The 16,280-nt window shown below is 48.0% G+C and overlaps 1 protein-coding gene across 2 annotated transcripts; it reads right to left on the bottom strand.

Moving 5' to 3' along the window:
- Positions 1 to 378: 378 nt before the first annotated feature.
- Positions 379 to 12,742, bottom strand: Clpsl1 (colipase like 1). 2 transcript variants are annotated; one of them, XM_058585578.1, is made up of 4 exons: positions 12,646 to 12,742; positions 11,964 to 12,086; positions 1,624 to 1,746; positions 379 to 916 (listed from the first exon to the last, which is right to left on the bottom strand). In XM_058585578.1, the coding sequence occupies exons 1-4, from the start codon at positions 12,715 to 12,717 to the stop codon at positions 773 to 775; spliced, it is 462 nt and encodes a 153-aa protein (XP_058441561.1). In that variant the 5' UTR covers positions 12,718 to 12,742; the 3' UTR covers positions 379 to 772. The 2 variants fall into 2 exon arrangements, 1 of the variants encoding a protein (XP_058441561.1); XR_009228630.1 differs by lacking the exons at positions 379 to 916; positions 1,624 to 1,746 and adding an exon at positions 10,790 to 10,814 and having other exon boundaries at positions 11,964 to 12,180; positions 12,646 to 12,740.
- Between the last annotated feature and the right edge of the window lie 3,538 nt (positions 12,743 to 16,280).

Consider the following 16,280-nt stretch of genomic DNA (forward strand, 5'->3'; position numbering starts at 1 on the left):
ATCTCCACTGAGGATGCACTTGGCATAAATAAGCAAGCTCTCACAGGACTCTAAAAGCCTCTGAACACCCAGCAAAACTTCCTGAGCCCCTTCTGTCCCACCCCATGCTCTGCAGTTGGTGTGCCAATCTTTCTTTTCTCATTCTCTTTTCTTGGCTCTCCTTTCTCATCCTGCCTCCCAGAAGGTTCAGATTCATGAGTTTCAAATTGTGTGACCCTGAGCATGTGGGTCTCCCCACAGGTCAAAGAGGGGTGGTGGAGCACAGCCTCCTCAGAGGTGTGTGGTAGGGTTAGAAGAGCTCATGTGTTGTAAGGCACCGAGACCTGCCCCACAGCCCAAGTACTCAGTAAACCGTGGCAGGTCTTTGTACATGTGTATATTTCATTCCTGTCTTTCACATTTTTGAAATTTCAAGTCAAGGGAACCAAGAGACCAAGTATAACCTGGGTTTTCAGAAGCTAGATTATGGGATGGGGTTGGGGTTGGAGGGGATCTTAGCTGTCCTCTGGGGGACTTTGATTCATGCTCCAACTGGAGAAAGACCCCAAGCCCAAGAGTATTTCTTCTTGCTTCGCCTCCTCATCCTCTTCTAATGCCCCAACAACCTGTACCACCCCTGCCCAGCTCAACAGACAGCCAACACTGAACATTCCTTATTTCAGCAGAGGGACATCATTGTCCCTCCTGTCCCCTGCCAGCAAGGCTCTAGGGCCGGAGGCAGGAACACAGAGTTCTAAGTAGGCAGGAGGGTGGGCCGCAGAGGAGGACAGCATTAAAACCATGTCTTCTCAAGTGTCTTCTGATTTACATATTTCTCACAACTGCCGTAAATGAGTTTAAATGTTTTCTGATTCTTCGGGAATATACAAGTCAGGTTTGAATGGCAGGGACACTCCTTATACAGGCCGAAGAAAATCTGGAAAAAGCAAGATTTTGACCTTAACCTTGACATTGCTTCTCCTCTCATTCCTGGGGAGGGGGATCCCCTAGCCCACTCCAGCTCTGCTTCCAGCTCCAACTGCTTGCCCAGGGCAAGAAACCTGGGGATAAAGGACCCCTAGGGCTCCTCACCCCGCTGTTCAGAGTCCTAAGTTGTCCTCTCCGGGGTGATCCTGGAATCACCCAGGGCCCACCAGCTGGACCCAGGCACAACCTTGTTGTCAACTCATCTTCCTAAGTCCATGAACCCCAAGTGAGGCCCTCATGTCTTCTTAAGTCCCTTCATGGACAAATCAACCCCTCTCTGCACACCCAGCTGGGAGGCCACCTCAGCCCATCTCCAATCAGGAACACCTGGGGCCAGAACAGGTCCTGGACCCGGGAGGGGATCAGGGCACAAGACCCACCAATGGCCCGCCTCTATTGCGCTACCCTTGGGGACAGGAACACAGCTGGAGACTAAGGCATGCCTTCCCCTACCGCATCCAGGACCCCAGCCTCTGGGGTGAGCTTCCACCTCGGGTGGGTCCACAGGCCCCCCGACAGCTTGTACTTATGGCCCATGAGGAGAATTCCTGGCCCGGGTCATTGCTGCCACCTCTTCTGCCCCCTTCCCAGGAATCTGGTCCTCCCGGGTTCCCTCCTCGGCACCCCTCCCCATGCCCTCTAGGGGTCGACACCCACCTGCGTTTGACACTTGCTGCCCTCAGACCCCATCATGGTGCAGTGCGACTCGCAGTTGTCATCTGCCTTGCGGCAGCACCCGCTCTTACAGCCCTGGTTCCGAAAGCAGATGTTTCCGTTCTCCTGTGGGGAGACCAGCCCGCCTGGGTCTCGGCCCACGAGCTGCTCCCCACAGCCCAGCCCAGCTTCCCCCGGCTCCCCCACCGCCCACTGCGCCAGGCACCTTGGGGTCTCGCTGGGTCAGAGGGGAGGGGGATGTCTGTCTAGCTGGGACCAGAAGGACACTGCAGGCCAGGCCTGTCCCTGGAGGGGACTACACAGGTTTTAAAATATTTAAATATTCAAAATAGGTTGCTTCTCTCTCTCTCTCTCTCTCTCTCTCTCTCTCTCTCACACACACACACACACACACACACACACACCATGGGAATCAGACTTTCCCGCCTCTGCTCAGGCCCTGATGAGGCAGGAGCCTTCTGTCCTGTGAACTACTTACCCTTCCATCTGAGCTTGACTGTCACCTTCACACCCCCTCCCAACATTAGTGACCCCCAGTGCTGGGGCTTAGCACATGACATCATCTATCATCACCACCCTTCATCTCTCTGTTGGAAAATTTCAGTGGTCATTCAGAGAGCAAACATTAGTCAGACACCGTGGTGCGCGCCTGTCATCCCAGCAGCTCAGGAGGCTGAGGAGGAGGATCACAAGTTCAAAGCCAGCCTCAGCAACTTAGTGAGGCCCTAAGCAACTTAGTGAGACCCTGTCTCTAAATAAAAACATAAAAAGGGGTGGTGATGTGACTCAGTGATCAAACACCCCTGGGTTCAATCTCCAGTACCATAAAAAAAAAAAGCAAATTAAGCCAGGCACCCATGATGCACACCTGTAATCCTGTAATCCCAGCAACTCAGGAGGCTGAGGCAGAAGGAGTGAAAGTTTGAAGCCAGCTTCAGCAATTTTGTAAGGTCCTAAGCAACTCAGCAAGAACCTGACTCAAAATAAAATATAAAAAGGGCTGGGGATGTGGCCCAGTGGTAGAACACCCCTGGGTTAAATCCCTAGTACAAACAAAACAAAACTCTCATCTTCTGATAGAACCTCAGCTCCAGGAGAGAGGGGTCCCACTCTTTTAGCTTCCTGTTCTCTGCTCTTCCCCCCTAGGACTAAACTCCTCACACACTGCAGGTGTTGAACACACAATAGCTGAGGACACAGGAGGACATTGTTTCTTTGGTCTTTCTATTTCTCTGCTTTCATTGATGGTGTCCACTGCCACCTTTGGCAATTCCTTGAATGCAGAGGCATATTCCCCCCACCTGGAATGCTGCAGATCGCCTGCCTTGCTCCTGCCTTGGAAACCTGTACTTCCTGTCCGTCTTTGCTTAAATTCCACTTCATTAGGAAAGTATTCCCTGCACAGCTCCACAAGAGTAAAGTGTTCATCTGTCTTGTTCACAGCTCTCTCCTAATTTTTTTTTTTTAACTTCTAGTAGGTATTCAATAAAATGTGTTGGGTCACCTGAACAAGGGGCAGGGCACTGCATCACATCTACCTCTGAGGTGGCAGCTCCCAGGCACCACCACAGCTCAGCTCCTAGGACGGGGGTGTTTTCTTTTTCCTCCAGGACACCCCTCCCGGCTTCTCAAACACAAGCCTCCCAGGCCTTAGGACAATGGCAGAGGAGTGGCGCCCTCCAGCTTTCTTACCAGAAGTCTTTTTGGTGCCAGGAAAAATGAGCTCCTGTTGACAAGGAGGAGGAAGGAGAGGAAGAATAGCAGCTGTGGCAGTGGCATCATAACCTGGAGGTAATAGTGGTTTTTTCTAAAGCCCAGCTAAATACCTGTTGTATGACAGCCCTCAGGGCCTGAGGGGTGAATGCCCCATCCTAAGATTAAAGGGAGAGAAAGAAGCTCTGGCCCCCAGCCCAAACCAACGAGGAACAAGCAATGGGCATGAGATGGCAGCTCCCCTAGATTGGCAATGGCTTTCTGGACCCTTTGCTGTGCTCGCCTAGCTGCCAAAAGAGTCATCTAATCTGTGCACTTGGGCTTTAGCGCTAGCAGGTTGTGAGTTCAAATCCTATCTCAGCTGCTCACTGGCTGTGCAGCTGCTCAAGAAAAGTTGCAAGACGTTCATCAAAGCCACAAAACTATTATTAAGTTACAGAAGATTAGATTCTATCTTTCATCTTTCTGTTCCCTTCCCCTAGATCCCTCAGTTAGAATTTCAGGAACTTGGGGCTGAGGTTGTGGCTCAGTGGTAGTGTGCTCACCTAGCATGCATGAGGCACTGGGTTTGATTCTCACCACCACTTAAAAATAAAGACAATAAAGTCCATCAACAACTGAAAAAATTAAAAAAAAAAAAAAGAATTTCAGGAACTCCCTCTCTGCAGAAAATCCAGTGTGCCCAGAGGTACTTCTGTAGGTCTTTGTGACCAGCACAAGAATTATACACCCAGAATGCACAATGAGTGGGTTGTGCTGGCAGCTGATCAGGACAAAGTGCACTAAGTCTTGGGAACAAGAACAGACCAATGATTCCAAGGGAGGAACAACAAGAGACATTTGATGTACATTAGTCAGGGCAAGTGAGATAATGCTGCAGTGACAAACTACCCAAAAATTGCACAGGCTAAGCACACAAAAAATACCTGCTGTGAGTCCAGGGAAGCTGTTCCATAATCCAGGCCTCTCACCTTCTAGTTCCCTGGCCATGGGAAGGGGAGAAAATTGGAAAATCACAAATTTTCTGGGTTCCTGGCTGAGGGTGAAATCAACCGTCAAGGGACTGAGAATCAATGAGAACTTCGTTGTTTGCAGGTCATAGAACCCCAACCCAAACTGGTTGAGGAAAAACATGAAATTTATTGGCTCATGTAACTTTAAAAAGTCCAAGGGTCAAGCTATCTGGTTTAAGGCATGGCTTGTTCCAGAAGATTGAGAGAAAGATACTAGAACCTGCTTCTCCTCTGCTCTTTTTTAGCTTCCTCCTGAATCCAAATGGTGAAAAAAAATGGCTACCAATAACCATAGACCCATGTTCTCCCACGTTCAAGTCTAGTGGAAGAGAGAGTATATTATCTTTGTAACTCTTATTTAAAAAAAAAAAAAGTCCTAAGCTTTGTTTTGATTGGACAAACTGGGCTATGTGTCCCCACTGAACCTATGGCTACCCACAGAACCAACTTCTGTCTAGAGGATTCTGTGCTGGGATGTGGGTGAAGCTCGGCTCAGTCAAGAGAGTGGTTTCAGTCACCTGCACCGCTTTGCTGCCCAGAACCTCCAGGGAGGGAGCCTGACTCCACCTTGGAGAACTCCATCAACTCAACTGCCGCTGTTATTACTTCTGATGGGAGAATGATTGTGGGAACACTGAAAGGTTTTGACCAGACCATTAATTCGATTCTGGATGAAAGCCAGGAAGGAGTGTTCAGCTCTTCACAGGGAGTAGAACAAGCAGTACTCGGGCTTGACATTGTAAGAGGTGCAATGTTACAGTCATTGGAGAAATCGATGAAGAGACAGATTCTGCACTTGACTTGGGGAACATTCCAGCAAAACCTCTAACCTCTAACCTGTGTAGCACACACAGGGAAAACTACCTGCATTGCACAGAATCTGAATCTGTACAGAAACCAATTTTTCTGGGGAAGATGTTTGGGATTTTTAGGATTGTGTAATTGTGAATTCTGACTTCACATTGATTTACTGGAATACGTAAATTAAAATATCTCTACGTTTTTATTTAAAAAATTATTTACCTAAATTTTTTAAAAAAGAGAGAGAGAGAGTGGTTTCCTTTTTTAAAAAAAAAATCAGTATCCTGAAGAGGAAGGGAGCAATGATGGATCTTGGGGATGCAAAATCATTAGATGATATGGCAAATGGGAATTTATAGGGAAATAAGCACTGTATCTAATTTAAAGCAATGAAAAATGTTCACAGAACAACTTTTACTTCATGTTTTCAGTCTTTTTTCTTTTGTACTGGGGATTGAACCCAGAAGCATTCTACCACTGAGCCACATCCTCAGCCTGTTTTTGTATTTTATTTAGAGACAGGGTCTCACTGAGTTGCTTAGAGCTTTGCCAAGTTGCTGAGGCTGGCTTTGAACTCACGATCCTCCTGCCTCAGCCTCCCAAGCCACTGGGATTACAGGCATGAGCCACAGCACCCAGCTTCAATCTTCATTGATTTTAAATTTTACAAATGTATGGGTAAGATCTTTTATAATTCACTACCTACTTTAGCTCTCTTTCCAATGCAACTATGTTTTGAATGAATTCTATCCACTCAAGGAGGGCTCAGTGTTTTAGAATCAGTTTTGCCTACACTTTGAAGGTTTCCTTTTCTACCAGTCAATGTCCAGTCAGGAAAACAGAAAGTACTCTAGGTGTTTGAAGCAGAGAAAATTTAACATAAGGAAATGGCCGCACTGGTGATGGAGTGAGTCACTGAGAAACCAAGCAGGATGGTGAAGCAACTTGAAGGTGAACAACAGCAGGAAGACACCAGAGGCCCTGTGATGGGGAACCCTGTGGTAGGCAACATGAATGGAGTCAGGTGGTGGATAGAGGAGGGACTATGCCAAGGAGCTCAAGGCCAGTGACATCACTTGAAGTATGGGGGCAGGGAGGGGGAGAACTATCCCACAGTCACCCCTTGTGCCTTTGATCCTCAGCAAGTCCTAGAAGCCCAGGTGCAAAGAAGACTGGGAAATGTAGTTCCTGAGGGGAAAGAGCAGAGTAGAGAGCCGGTGTGTGTACAAGCCTGTAATCCCAGCTACTGAGAGGCTGGGGCAGGAGGAGAGCAAGTTCAAAACTGGCCTTGGTGACTTAGCCAGATCCCGTCTCAAAATAAAAAATAAAAAGGGCCGGGGTATAGCGCAGTGGTAGAGCACTCACCGGGCATGGACATGGCCCTGGGTTTGATCCCCACTATCACCAACCAAAAAAAAGAAAAAGGCAGAGCAGGCAGAGGATGAAGAGGCAGTGAAGAGGCAGTCGCTCAGCATACCTTCCTTCCCACCCCCATAGGCCAGGAGTTGCCAGTGTTCCATCTTGTCCAGCTTCTGACCTTCTCCCACTGAGTAAGTCTGCCTCTCAGGGTGGGGTGTGTGTGTGTGTGTGTGTGTGTTTGCTTTTTTTTTTTTTTTTTTTTGTAGGGGGTTTGGGATGTCAATCTAAAATGAATGACAGAGCAACTCTCCAAAGAGTGTATTCAGGAATCACAAGGAATCAATTCAGGATATGTGAGCCGCAACAGTGGGAAGTTTTTATGGGCAGAAATGAGACACAAGCTGAAACAAAAACCACTGGTTGTGGGAGCTTATCACAGAAGGTGGCTTTTGTTCATTGGTGGTACTATCTTTTGCTAAAAGAGGCTTAACTAGAAATTTCTGTCTTCGGAAAGACTTTCATGGCAGTTCCTATTACAGGCATACCTGTGTGAGGCCTTCATGGCCCCCCAGCCCCATTTTGTTAGAGTTTGACATAAGTTACTCCATTTTGGTACCGACAACTTGCACAGATATAGCTCAGTGGTAGAGTGCTTGCCTAGGCCCAGGGTTCAATCCTCAGGGTTAGCACAAAATGACTGAGCTGGGTGCAGACTACACGGATCAGCAAGCCTTTATTCAGCGGTGGAGTCATGCATCTGGTGGACACACTTTCTTGCTGGAAAATGAGCAACTGGCCAAAGGAGGAATCTGTGCTTATACACGTTACACTGAGAGGTGACTTAATTATTGAAAGAGTGTGTCAGTTTGGACACTCAGGAAACAGGTGAGAATTTGAAATTTGTTTTGACTGGGCAATGTTTTTACTTGAGAAAGAACAGGGGGTCTGGGGGTCAGTATTCGGTGTATATCTCTTTCCTTTCAGGGTCCCATTGTACTGTCCCCTGATAAAGATCTATCTGGAGAAGGATCAATGCTTTGGCTTCCTCCAAGAAATTGCCACTCTAGGCTTGATGGGTATCACCTTCCCAGGGAATGTCCTGTCACTGGAAGAGGTTATCTTGAGAACAGGAACAGACAGGCCACACTATTCTGGGGTTTGTCGTTTTCCATATTTTACACTCAGTACCACAAAAACAAAAGGAAAAAAAGGAGATGATTTTGTGCAGAACTGTAGGTCAGTACCAGTATTCTGAGCACATTTAAAGTAGAATAAGCTAGAATGTTCTCTAGGTTAAGTGTAATAAGTGAATTTTCAACTTATGAGATTTTCTATGTACAATGGGTTTATTGGGATGTGACCTCAACATACCTCAAGGAGCATCTATATCATCATGTGTGTGTGGGGGGGGGTGCAGCAGGGGGCCAAGCATGACAATGGAAGGAGGTGGAAGAAGAGCCACGCTGACTCTGCAGAGCCTCCTCCAGACAGTCCTTGAACTCACTTCAGCCCTCATTTGAGTGTGTGTTTGTTTCTGCAGCTATAAATTTGTATCCTGAAACACACAGATTTGGGTTTGGAAATGATCTTCATGTCTATCCACAGGGAAATAGTGAAGTAAAATGTAGTCAATCTGGATAAAAAAATTTAAGGCAGTAATTAATGTTTTTGAAAAGACTCTGATACCATGGGGAAAATGATCAAGATATAACAGCAGGCGGGAGTGGTAGCTCAGTGGCAGAGCACGTGCCTAGCACATGTGAGGCACTGGGTTTGACTCTCAGCAACACATAAAAATAAATAATTGAAATAAAGGTCCATCAACAACTAAAAATATATACTTAAAAAATTTTTTTTGTTTTAATTAGTTATGCATGACAGTAGAATGCACTTATGTACTTTGATATATCATACATAGATGGGATATAATTTCTCATTTTTCTAAGTATACACATTGTAGAATCACATTGATCATACAGTCACATACATACATAAAGTACTAACGTCTGTTTCATTCTACTATCTAAAATATGTATATATTGGGCTAGGGATGTGGCTCAAGCGGTATTGCGCTCGCCTGGCATGCATGCGGCCCGGATTCGATCCTTAGCACCACATACAAATGAAAATGTTGTGTCGGCCGAAAACTAAGAAAAATAAATATTAAAAATTCTTTCTCTCTCTCCCTCTCTCTCTGTCTCTCTCTCTTTAAAAAAATAAATAAAATAAAATATGTACATATTAAAAAATAGACTACAGGGCTGGGGATATAGCTCAGTTGGTAGAGTACTTGCCTTATATGTATAAGACCCTGGGTTTGGGGCTGGGGATGTGGCTCAAGCAGTAGCGCGCTCGCCTGGCATGCGTGCAGCCCGGGTTCGATCCTCAGCACCACATACAAAGATGTTGTGTCCACCCAAAACTAAAAAAAATAAATAAATATTAAAAATTCTCTCTCTCTCTCTTTAAAAAAAAAAAAAGACCCTGGGTTTAATCCCCAGCACCACACACACACACACAAAAAAAAAGAACTACAATTTAAAAAAAAAAAAAAGATACAATAGGAGTTGGGTTTATGGCTCAGCGGTAGAGCGCTCACCTCGCACATGCAAGGCCCTGAGTTCGATCCTCAGCACCACATAATAAATAAAAAAGTAAGTGAGATAAAGATATTGTGTCCAATTATAATTAAAAAATAGATATTAAAAAAAGATACAATAACAGGAGAAAAAGCAAGTCCTCATTTCTTTGTGAGGCAAAGGATCTTTGTGCTACTCTACAATTATATCAAATGAGGGTGGTGCTAGCCTTTGAATGGAACCCCCAAAGTGTGTTGGAAACTTACTCCCTAATTGTAATGATTAACTTGAATTGTCGACTTGATTGGATTAAGAGATGCCAATGGACTAAGTCAGTATAATCAGGATCAATCTTAGGACAGTTGCAAAGAATTGGGAAACAGATGTTTTCTTTCTCTGAAAGGCATGGTATGGATGTATGAGGTGGAAATGGGGTTAGGAGCCTGGTCTCTAGAGCAAGACTGTCTGGGTTCAGGACCCAGCTCTACCCTTTACTTTGGGAGACTCAATACCCTATCTATAAAATAGAGATAATTATAGTATTTACTACATATAACCTTGTTGTGACAATAAGATGAGTTAATATAGTTAACAAAGTACAGCAGGCAAGGGTGCAGTGGTGCACACCCGTAATCCCAGTGGCTCAGGAGGCTGAAGCAGGAAGATCACCAAGTTCACAGCCAGCCTCAGCAACTTGGCGAGGTTCTAAGCAATTTAGCAACAGCCTGTCTATAAATAAAATATTAAAAAGGGCTAGGGAAGTGGCTCAGTGCTTAAGTTCCTCTGGGTTCAATCCCCTATACCAAAAAAAAAAAAAAAGAGGTACAGTGGTTGGGAACATAGTAAGGTGAAACCTGGAACTTCTGCCATTGCTAGGCTACTGGGGATGGAGCTGCTGGATTCAGCCTGACCTGAGGCCTACATTAACATGGGACTTCCATTTCTGACCACCAATAAACCCTCATCATCAGAACTAATTTGGGTTGGTTTTTCAAATGACATACTTGCAGCAGAAAAAAATCCACCTTGACATCCTAATGATGTGACCTCAAGCAATTCATATAGCCACCCCCCCAGTCTCAATTTCTTTCTCCACACCATGGAACTGATAATATCTGACAGCATGGAGACATCAATGCACCAGGCTCCTCAGCCTCCCAGGCATGCACAGTTTTGCATTTGTATTTCTCACAGGCATTTTCTCAATGACCTCCACCCTGTTGCTACTCTCTACAGAATATGTAGGCACTCCCTCTCCATCCCTCCCCACACACCTCCATCCAGAGGTACCCCAGGATATGCTCTCTAGGCACATCCTTCAACCTGCCCCCCATTAAGCTCTTCATCCCAAGAGTTTGTCGTTTACTGGATGCAGTCCCTCTCCCATCCCAGTCTCCCTGTCCCCGAGCCCCAGTAAATGTTCTTTCATAGCCACAGAGTCTCCTTTTGCCTCCCCCAGACTGGGACTGTCCCCATAGGGGCCCTCCCCCAAAAAGTGCAGACAGAGGCCAGAGCCAGAAAGTGACTTTAATGTCTCAGGAGCTGGATTTGGAGCAAGTTGGGGGTGGCCAGGGCCTCTGGCCCCAAGAAATTGACCAGCCTGTATCCTCCTCTAAATCAAGTGGCACCGGCGGGGACACATCACATCCTTGGATGAGCAACTCAAGCCCCTTTTGCAGGGGCAGATGATGTTCATGGCTCCCTTGGTCTGTGGGGAGCAGGTAGGAGAGCTGCAGTCGCTGGGATGCAGGAAGGAAGGTGCTTAAACTCTCAGGAGCAAGGGCACAAGGGCAGGACTGAGAGGGCCTGGGGGCAGGACTGAGATGGCAGGACTGAGATGGCACAGCTGATGTCTGTGCCACCCGAGACAAGTTAAGGAGCCCCTGTGGCTCAGTTTCTTCATCTGTCAAGTGGGGAAAATAAGAGCAGCCCATCTGATAGGGTCATTGTAAGAATTAAGGGACATAAAATCTATCAGGTGACCCTAATAAAAAGACCCTCTGGCCCCTTCAGCTCTAAGGTCAGGCCACAGTAGAGGCCTGGTCAGCTCTGGTAGCTTCCCAGATGGCTTCATGGAGGCCAGGCCCATCCTCCCTAGAGAGGTTTGGGCCTGGGGCCAGATGACCAGGAACAAGGCACTCTGCTGCCTACGTTTCCACTAGCAAATAACAACCATGCTTGAATACGCACTGCTCTAGCCAGGACTCTTCCCAACAACCGCATGGGGAAGGGACTTTAGTCACTAGCTCTTTGGCTATGGTGAGGATTGGGAAGAGGTCCCAGAATTATCAAAGAACTCAGGGATTCCGGAAAAGAAGACACTGGGCCTCAGAAAGCAGAGGTAACCTGTTTGAGGTCACAAAAACAAGACTGGAAAAGTTACGATTTAAATTTGGGTTCAACTCTAAAGCTGAAGTCCAGCCCCTGTAGCAACCTGCATGTCTCTAGAAACTAGGTCACTGTGGCAGGAAGATGGGGATAGGTCAGGGGAGGACTTTTCCTGCCCACCTTGCTTCAGAGATGCTAGGGCAGAGATATTCATTCATCCAACAAATGTTTATTGAGCATCTACTATGGAAAGGCACTAAGCTCAGAGTTATGGCTCCTAAGAAGAATGACACAATCTTTGCCCTTATGTGCTCTCACCATTGAAGCCAGGGCAAATCAGGGAGATGCCTGCTGTGCCCAGGATATGAGTCCAGGGCATGGGTGCTCGGAAAAGGGACAGCTTCTCAGAACCTTGTTTTGCAGGATGAGTGGGAGTGTGTCAAGTGGAGAAGAAAGAAGGGTGCTCCAAGAAGAGGGTCCATCCCTTTCCCTACTTGCCAAAAGGAGCTGCCTCAACCCAGAGCCTCACCTGGGGCAGGCACGCCATGGCTTTTCTGGCCTTGGGAGCACAGAAGGCTCCTCCAGCGGTTAAATCCATCAGGCAGCAGTCACTGAAGCATTCAGAATGATGAGAACACCTGTCCCCGCTGATCTGTGGGGACAGGCAGGAGGTCTGCCAGGCTGGGGACACTCCCTTAGGCACTAGCTCTTTGGCTATGTGGAAGAATCAGGGAGAGTCCCCCACACTGTCAAAGAACCCAGGGATGCATGAGGAGAAGCGTTGAGGTGGTCACCCCCAGGTCTCACGCCCCAAGGCACCAGCTCCCCTGCAGAACTCAGGGGGGGGGGAGATTGAGGGGGGGTGGGAGTTTCCCTCCTCTCCTTCCCTGACCCCTCCCCCACATTTCCGTGGCTCCCAAAGGCGCTGTGTGCTGGGGAGGGACGGACACTCCCAGATGACATTTTAGTAGGGGGAGGCACAGGGGAGAGGAGGAGGCGGCAGGGGGAAAAGCCACTGTGCCTAGAAGGGCCACTAAGCATCGGAGAGAGGGAGAAGCCAGGTAGGGAGGGTTCGACTGGGGCTCGTTGGGGAGGGGAAGTGAGACCAGGGCTGAGACAGCCCGAGGGGCCTCGGGGACGCTGGTCATCGGGCCCACTGACCCCACTTCCCCACGTCACAGCGGCAGGTTGGGGACGCTCGCTGGGCTCACCTTTTTATGCCCGTGGAACCTGCCCCAGCAACAAAGCAGAAGGGCCACCAGGAGCGCGACGGCGGCGGCCATGGCCCGGTGGCGGCGGAGTGGGCGGGACCCCGGGACCCGGGGATCAAGCCACCGCGTGACCGGCGCCGGGTGCGCGCGGTAGCCGAGGGGGCGGGGCGGTAATGGTCACAGGCTGTCCCACCGGAGGCCACGCTGGCCTCTCCTCTCAGTCCTGTCTGGCTGCTAGAAGCCGGTGGAAGGCATGGAGGGGAGAAGGAGCCAGCCCTGGACAGGCGGGACTGCAGAGTAGGGCCTCTGTCGCACTGCACCCAAACAAGACTTTAAATGGCAAAATAAAACTTTATTAAAAAAAATATATTACACAATGACTTGGCACAACAATGATTTATATACCACTTGTATAAAGTCTGTTTGGGGGCAGTAGACCCTTCTCCCACCCTGTAGCCAGGACACCTGGAGGACTGACCGAAGGTCACTAAAGGAGATGGGAGCACACCTGTCATCCCAGCAACTTGGGAGGCTGAGGCAGGAGGATCACAAGTTCAAAAGCCAGCCTCAGCAACTTAGTGAGACCCTGTCTCTAAATAAAAGCAAAACCCCGAAAAGGCTGGGGATATAGCTCTGTGGTAAAGTGCCTGGGGCAAATCTCTAGAGAGAGAGAGAGAGAGAGAGAGAGAGAGAGAGAGAGAGAGAGAGAGAGAGAGAGAGAGAGATTGCTGTATGGAGGAAGCACCTAGACACATTACTATCTCTGCGGCCAGGTGTGACATCTACCTTGTCCACTCGTGGACCATTGGACAGAAGTGACCCCAGACTTCTGCCAGGGAGGCTAGGAAATTCAAGGGAATCTTAGAATATTTATTGTGTATCACTGTTTCTGCTGTGTAACTCTTATCTCCATTCCACAGATGAGAAACCTGAAGACACAGGGTATTTTGCCCAAGTAACGTGATTAAACAGTAGTCAGACGTAAATCCAGAGCATTCTAGCTGCTGAATCCAAGCTCCTACCACTGTTCTTTACTGCCATGGGCGGTCAGAAGCCTAAGCATTTGTCCCAGTAAAGGGAGTGCTATCATTACTGTAGTCCCTGCTTCCTGAGGTCATGGTCTAAACTCTCTAGGTAAGTGCCCTGTCCCCTTCTTGGCTAGTTTCCTGTCTAAGCAGCCCAGCCTGTCTCCCTGCTCCCCTGTGAACTGGAGAGGAACCCTGGGGTTCATCATTCTCTGAATTGTTTTGCCCCTTTCCCTGGCCCAAGCCAGGGAGTTGGGGAAATCATTGGCTGCTTAGAAAGTGACAGATGTGAGTGTGAGCCAGCAGCTGTGTGGCGGGATTGGCAGTTAGAGTTCTTGCTGTGGGAACCAGGGACCCTGGGAAGTTCAGCAAAGGTCTCTCTCTCTCTCTCTCTCTCTCTCTCTCTCTCTCTAAGCCAGAGAGCTGAACTTTTCCTTAGAAATTACTGGTTCAGAGCCTTCATCTTATGGGGAGGAACTGAGGTCCAGAGAGGAAAGGGAAGGGACTACCACAGGTGACTCAGCCAGTCAGTAGCAGGGCCAGGCCTAGACTCCAGACTCACAATTCAAGTCCTGTATTCATTCTCCTGAACCAGTGTCCTGTCTCCAGAATCCCATCAGCACTGGTCACAGGTCCCTGGGAGGAGGTCTGTACAGGGTCTGGTGGGGGGGTGGGAACTAGATCACCAGGGTCTCCAGGGCCAGGGGATCCCAGACCACCTAACCTATGAATGTGACCACAGTTCTGCTCTTTGTCCAAGGCCCAAAATTGGCCCCCTTGGACTTCCAAAAGGAAGATAGGGGTCAGTTCCAAGCAGGGGAGCACCGAGCTGATGATCTTTGTGTTAGGTAGGTAGCTAGGGGTGAGCAGGAATGGGAGAAGAGGAAAACAAGGGAGGTGGCAGCTGTGAAAGGGCCTTTGACCAGCAACTGTCCCAGAGGACTCACAGCCATCACCATAGGAGCATGAATCCCCCCTCCCGTGTGTGGGTGGGGCTCTGCCCATCTTAGGAAGGTGGACACACTACTCGGAGCCATCAAATGACACCGCCAGTCACGGGAGGCCCAGCATGCTCTCCCATAGATTTATGAGCCCGTATTATGTTCACACACTCCCACAAGCTTCTCTGAGGGTCAGTTTACTGTTATATGACCTTCCAAGAGTGGCACTAGGCAAGAGAGGACAAAGTGACCCAAGCATGCAGGCACACACCCTCAGTTTTCAGGCTGTGGAGGAATCTGACTTCCCCAAACAGGCAGCAGCTGTTCAAACTCCAGGCCTGAAGAAGTGTGGCCACCTGCCACTGGAAGCTCCTACCCCTGCCTAACGCCGCCGTAGAGCCTAAGCATTTTGTCCCCCTGGCTGATTTTCTTGCCCCTCTCTCTGAGGTGTATCTCTCTTTCTCTTGCTATAATTACCGTCCCTGTCTTGCTGTACCTCTGTTCCTGCACAGGGGAAATCGCTCAGATCTTAGTCATGACATCCAAGGGCTGAGGACCACTCCACAGTTGACTCAGCCTCCACCAACATTCGACCCCTTCTCCTTCCCTGCCCCTCACTTCCCTCCTCCGATGTCCTCTAGCATCTCTCTTCTGCTTTCCTACATCTTTCTGGGGGCATAAGCAGTACCTTACATGACAATGTTATCAGTGGTGTTTAGGCGGTGGTATTTAGTTTGCTGCTGGGACTAAAAGACTGGACAAGAACTTTTCTTAAAAAAATATTTTTTAGTTTGGGGGGGACACAATATCTTTATTTTGTATCTTTTTTTAAACATTTTTTTAGTTGTAGATGGACACAATATCTTTATTTATTTTTATGTGGTGCTGAGGATCGAACCCAGTGCCTCATGCATGCTAAGCAAGCACTTTACCACTGAGTCTAACCCCAGCCTGAGGATTTAAGCTTTTTTTTTTCTTTCTTTCTTTCTTTTTTGTGGTGCTGGGGATTGAACCCAGGGCCTTAGGTATACAAGGCAAGCACTCTACCAACTGAGCTATATCCCCAGCTCCTGGACAAGAACTTTTTTAGGGGAGGAAGAGTTTATTTGGGGGCTTACAGTTTCAGAGGTCTCAATCCAGAGACAGCAGGCTCCAGGGCTCAAGGTGAGGCTGAACATCATGGCAGAAGAGTGTAGGGGAAGGAAGCAGCTCACATGATGATCAGAAAGCAGAGAGCGAGACTCCACTCTCCAGATACAAAATGTATATTTCAAATGTGTGTCCTCAAGGACCCTCCTCCTCCAGCCACATCCTACCTGCCTTCAGCCCCACCCAGCTAATCCCATCGGGCAGTCGATTTGCTGATCGAATTAAGGCTGTCATGAGCCAATCATTCACCTCTAACCTTTCTTACATTGTCTCACACATGTCTCACCTCACATGCAAAGCATAACAAATGGTCTATGGCAAGATGAAAAATATAGGGTTAATATACTTTATTTTGCTAAAGATAAATGTATTTAACTGAAATCACCTGTCCTACTTTTTCAGTGTTATTTATAATGAGTTCTTGTGAAATAATACAGCAGTTTTGTTTCAATGTAAGTATTTTTTTACGTGAATTCGGTCAGTTCAAAATGTTTGGGAAGTTTTCTCAGTCTACAAAACC

This window comes from Marmota monax, unplaced genomic scaffold, assembly GCF_021218885.2.
Source record: "Marmota monax isolate L192 unplaced genomic scaffold, Marmota_monax_Labrador192_F-V1.1 WCK01_AAM20220418_F8-fsc00211, whole genome shotgun sequence".
Lineage (NCBI taxonomy): Eukaryota > Metazoa > Chordata > Mammalia > Rodentia > Sciuridae > Marmota > Marmota monax.

What these genes read in the sequence shown, in the direction of transcription:
- Clpsl1 (XM_058585578.1), bottom strand. Translation starts at nt 12,717, where the DNA reads ATGGCCGCCGCCGTCGCGCTCCTGGTGGCCCTTCTGCTTTGTTGCTGG. An exon ending in GGTTCCACGGGCATAAAAAG is followed by an intron (nt 12,087 to 12,645) that starts GTGAGCCCAGCG and finishes CTGTCCCCACAG; the next exon opens with ATCAGCGGGGACAGGTGTTC. An exon ending in CCATGGCGTGCCTGCCCCAG is followed by an intron (nt 1,747 to 11,963) that starts GTGAGGCTCTGG and finishes GTCTCCCCACAG; the next exon opens with GAGAACGGAAACATCTGCTT.